Source organism: Raphanus sativus, chromosome 7 (genome assembly GCF_000801105.2).
Source record: "Raphanus sativus cultivar WK10039 chromosome 7, ASM80110v3, whole genome shotgun sequence".
NCBI classification, from domain to species: domain Eukaryota; kingdom Viridiplantae; phylum Streptophyta; class Magnoliopsida; order Brassicales; family Brassicaceae; genus Raphanus; species Raphanus sativus.
The window spans coordinates 10087005-10089154 of record NC_079517.1 but is presented as its reverse complement, the minus strand read 5'-3'; the positions used below and the strand labels follow the sequence as shown (position 1 = coordinate 10089154).

Here is a 2150-nt window from a genome sequence, read left to right as displayed (position 1 = left end):
ATAATAGTCTTTGAATAGACACGGTGAGGGCCATGGTTTTGCATGTTTTGGTACTTGTTAGCTCCTTGTATGCCTAATCGCATTTTTTGTTTTTATTTATTTATTTTATTGCATAATTAGGCAACCTCTTAGTGACCAAACAAGCTCGTTTTATGTCCAAAACAACCATATCCTGAGAAAACGATTGAACGTGAGAGAGAATTTTTCTTGAATTTCTACCTTATAAACGTGCCAACTGCCAAGGATATCTAAGAAAAGAAGCCAAACAAAAATAAAGAAAAGTAAAACAAAACTAAAATCTAACAAGAAAAAGAACACTGCAGCCGTTCATTGATGATGATTTGATGATATTTTTCTCTTTACAAGCGATTAAAATACAAAAATTACTCTAACGCCACATCTAATCTTTCCACTAATTAAAACAAAATAAGGAAACTAATTAAGCTTCCTTACTTGTTGCCGTTAACCAGCCGTTACTTGTTGCCGTTAACTCATGGGCACCAGTGCGTTATCACCGTTAACGTTTCCCTCAACCTGAACGTTACCTTCTCCGTCACCTGCCGCATCTTGTTCCGCCGGGGGAGCACAGTCCACCTTATGTCGGAGTTTCCAATCCAGAGCTTGACAAGCACGTGAGCAGTAATTCACAACGCCGCAAACAGAACACCTCCGGAACTCATGTTTCCTTATCTCCGGTCGTCCGCATCCGCCGTGAGAACACAACCTCAACCCATCTCCGGGAGGACCTCCGCCGCGCAAGGCGAACCAATCCGCTAAAAACCGATTCGCCGGGTGAATCTCCGGCGCCGGCACATTACATCCGAAATCGCTCAGCAACGGACAGCCGTGGGTTTGAGTCCGCGACAAAGTCAGCCACGACCGAGCCTCGACGTCGGGGGATAAAACGGCGGCGAGCTCGCGAGCGTTGGCTTGAACGAGGAATCTCCGACCTTCGGGGACGTTCTGCGGAACGCCGTAACCGTCTTGGAGACAGTGACCAAGCTCACGAAGCGCGTCGACGTGTCCCAAGAAAGCAGCACGCGCGCAAAGAGCCACGCCGGCTCGAAGATCCTTGTCGTTCTTGGAACCGCCGCTTCCATTGAACTGAATCACGGCTAGTGAGTACAAAGCTGGCGCGTGTGAGTTAATCGCGGCTTTAGCCATCAGCGACGCGCCGTTTCCTCTGTTTTTTAGACAGTAAAACCGAATCTACACCAAACCAAGAAACAAGCCTTTAATATATTTACACCTGTTAAAAAAAAGATAGAGAATATTTATTGATTTTAATTTTTGGACTAACCATTCCGAGAGTGTAGCAAGCTTCGAGACTTCCGGCGTCGGCGCAGCGTTTGAGAAACCGGTGAGCTGATTCCGACCAGTTCTGAGCTTTTACGGCAATAGCTTTTCGAGACAGTCTCGACAGAACATACGGACACGTAGCTAAACTCTTTAATCTCTTACATCTGTTGTTACACACATACCAGTTATCAATTAGACAACAGAAAAAAAAAATTAGACAACAGAGCTTTTGTCTGAATTGAAAAAAAAAAATAATAATGATAAAACCGGAAAGCTTACGTCATCGAAACGCTGATGAAATCAGCAGGACACCGAGATGTAGAAGCGAGTCTACAGAGGATAGAAACAACAAGATCGTTCGGGATTGAATCTAACAAATCGGGTCTGGTATTAGTTTCCAGCGCCGGAGAAACAGAAGAAGGAACACATCGCCGTCTTTTCCTCGTCGGCATAAAGACGCCGGAGGAGTTTAAAACTCTCTTGGTTTGTCTAACGGGCAACATAATCTTTTTTTCTTTTTTGGTCTTGAAAGGATTACAAAGCTCTCTCGCTTCTGGTCCCCTTTTATCTCTTGGCCTATAAATATATATACAAAGTGGTTGGGTTGTGTTGTGTCTCTCTCCTCCCTGCGTTAGTGTTCAAATGACTACTTTACCCTTGTACTTTTGTCATATTTTCCGGTCAAACGTCGTTGACCCAGACGTCTGCTTTTTTCGTAGATTGATGATCCCCTCTGACTCGAATATTAATATCAGTCGAGGTACTACAAAGTACAAACAATTAAAAACAACCCGAGAAAGAAGAAACATTGCTGATAGAATTATTAATTTATAATCCGTTTCTCGAAACGA

The 2150-nt window shown here is 43.8% G+C and overlaps 1 protein-coding gene across 1 annotated transcript; it reads right to left on the bottom strand.

Annotated features, from left to right (window-relative positions):
* Positions 1–268: 268 nt before the first annotated feature.
* Positions 269–1867, bottom strand: LOC108815815 (F-box protein At1g67340). Its single transcript, XM_018588319.2, has 3 exons — positions 1579–1867; positions 1301–1463; positions 269–1209 (listed from the first exon to the last, which is right to left on the bottom strand). The coding sequence occupies exons 1-3, from the start codon at positions 1800–1802 to the stop codon at positions 487–489; spliced, it is 1110 nt and encodes a 369-aa protein (XP_018443821.1). The 5' UTR covers positions 1803–1867; the 3' UTR covers positions 269–486.
* Positions 1868–2150: the final 283 nt, after the last annotated feature.

Excerpts from the sequence above, each read along its gene's own strand:
- LOC108815815 (XM_018588319.2), bottom strand. The coding sequence starts at position 1,802 with ATGTTGCCCGTTAGACAAACCAAGAGAGTTTTAAACTCCTCCGGCGTC. Across the intron at positions 1,464-1,578 it reads TTCATCAGCGTTTCGATGAC|ATGTAAGAGATTAAAGAGTT; the intron begins GTAAGCTTTCCG and ends GTGTAACAACAG. Across the intron at positions 1,210-1,300 it reads CTTGCTACACTCTCGGAATG|ATTCGGTTTTACTGTCTAAA; the intron begins GTTAGTCCAAAA and ends GGTTTGGTGTAG.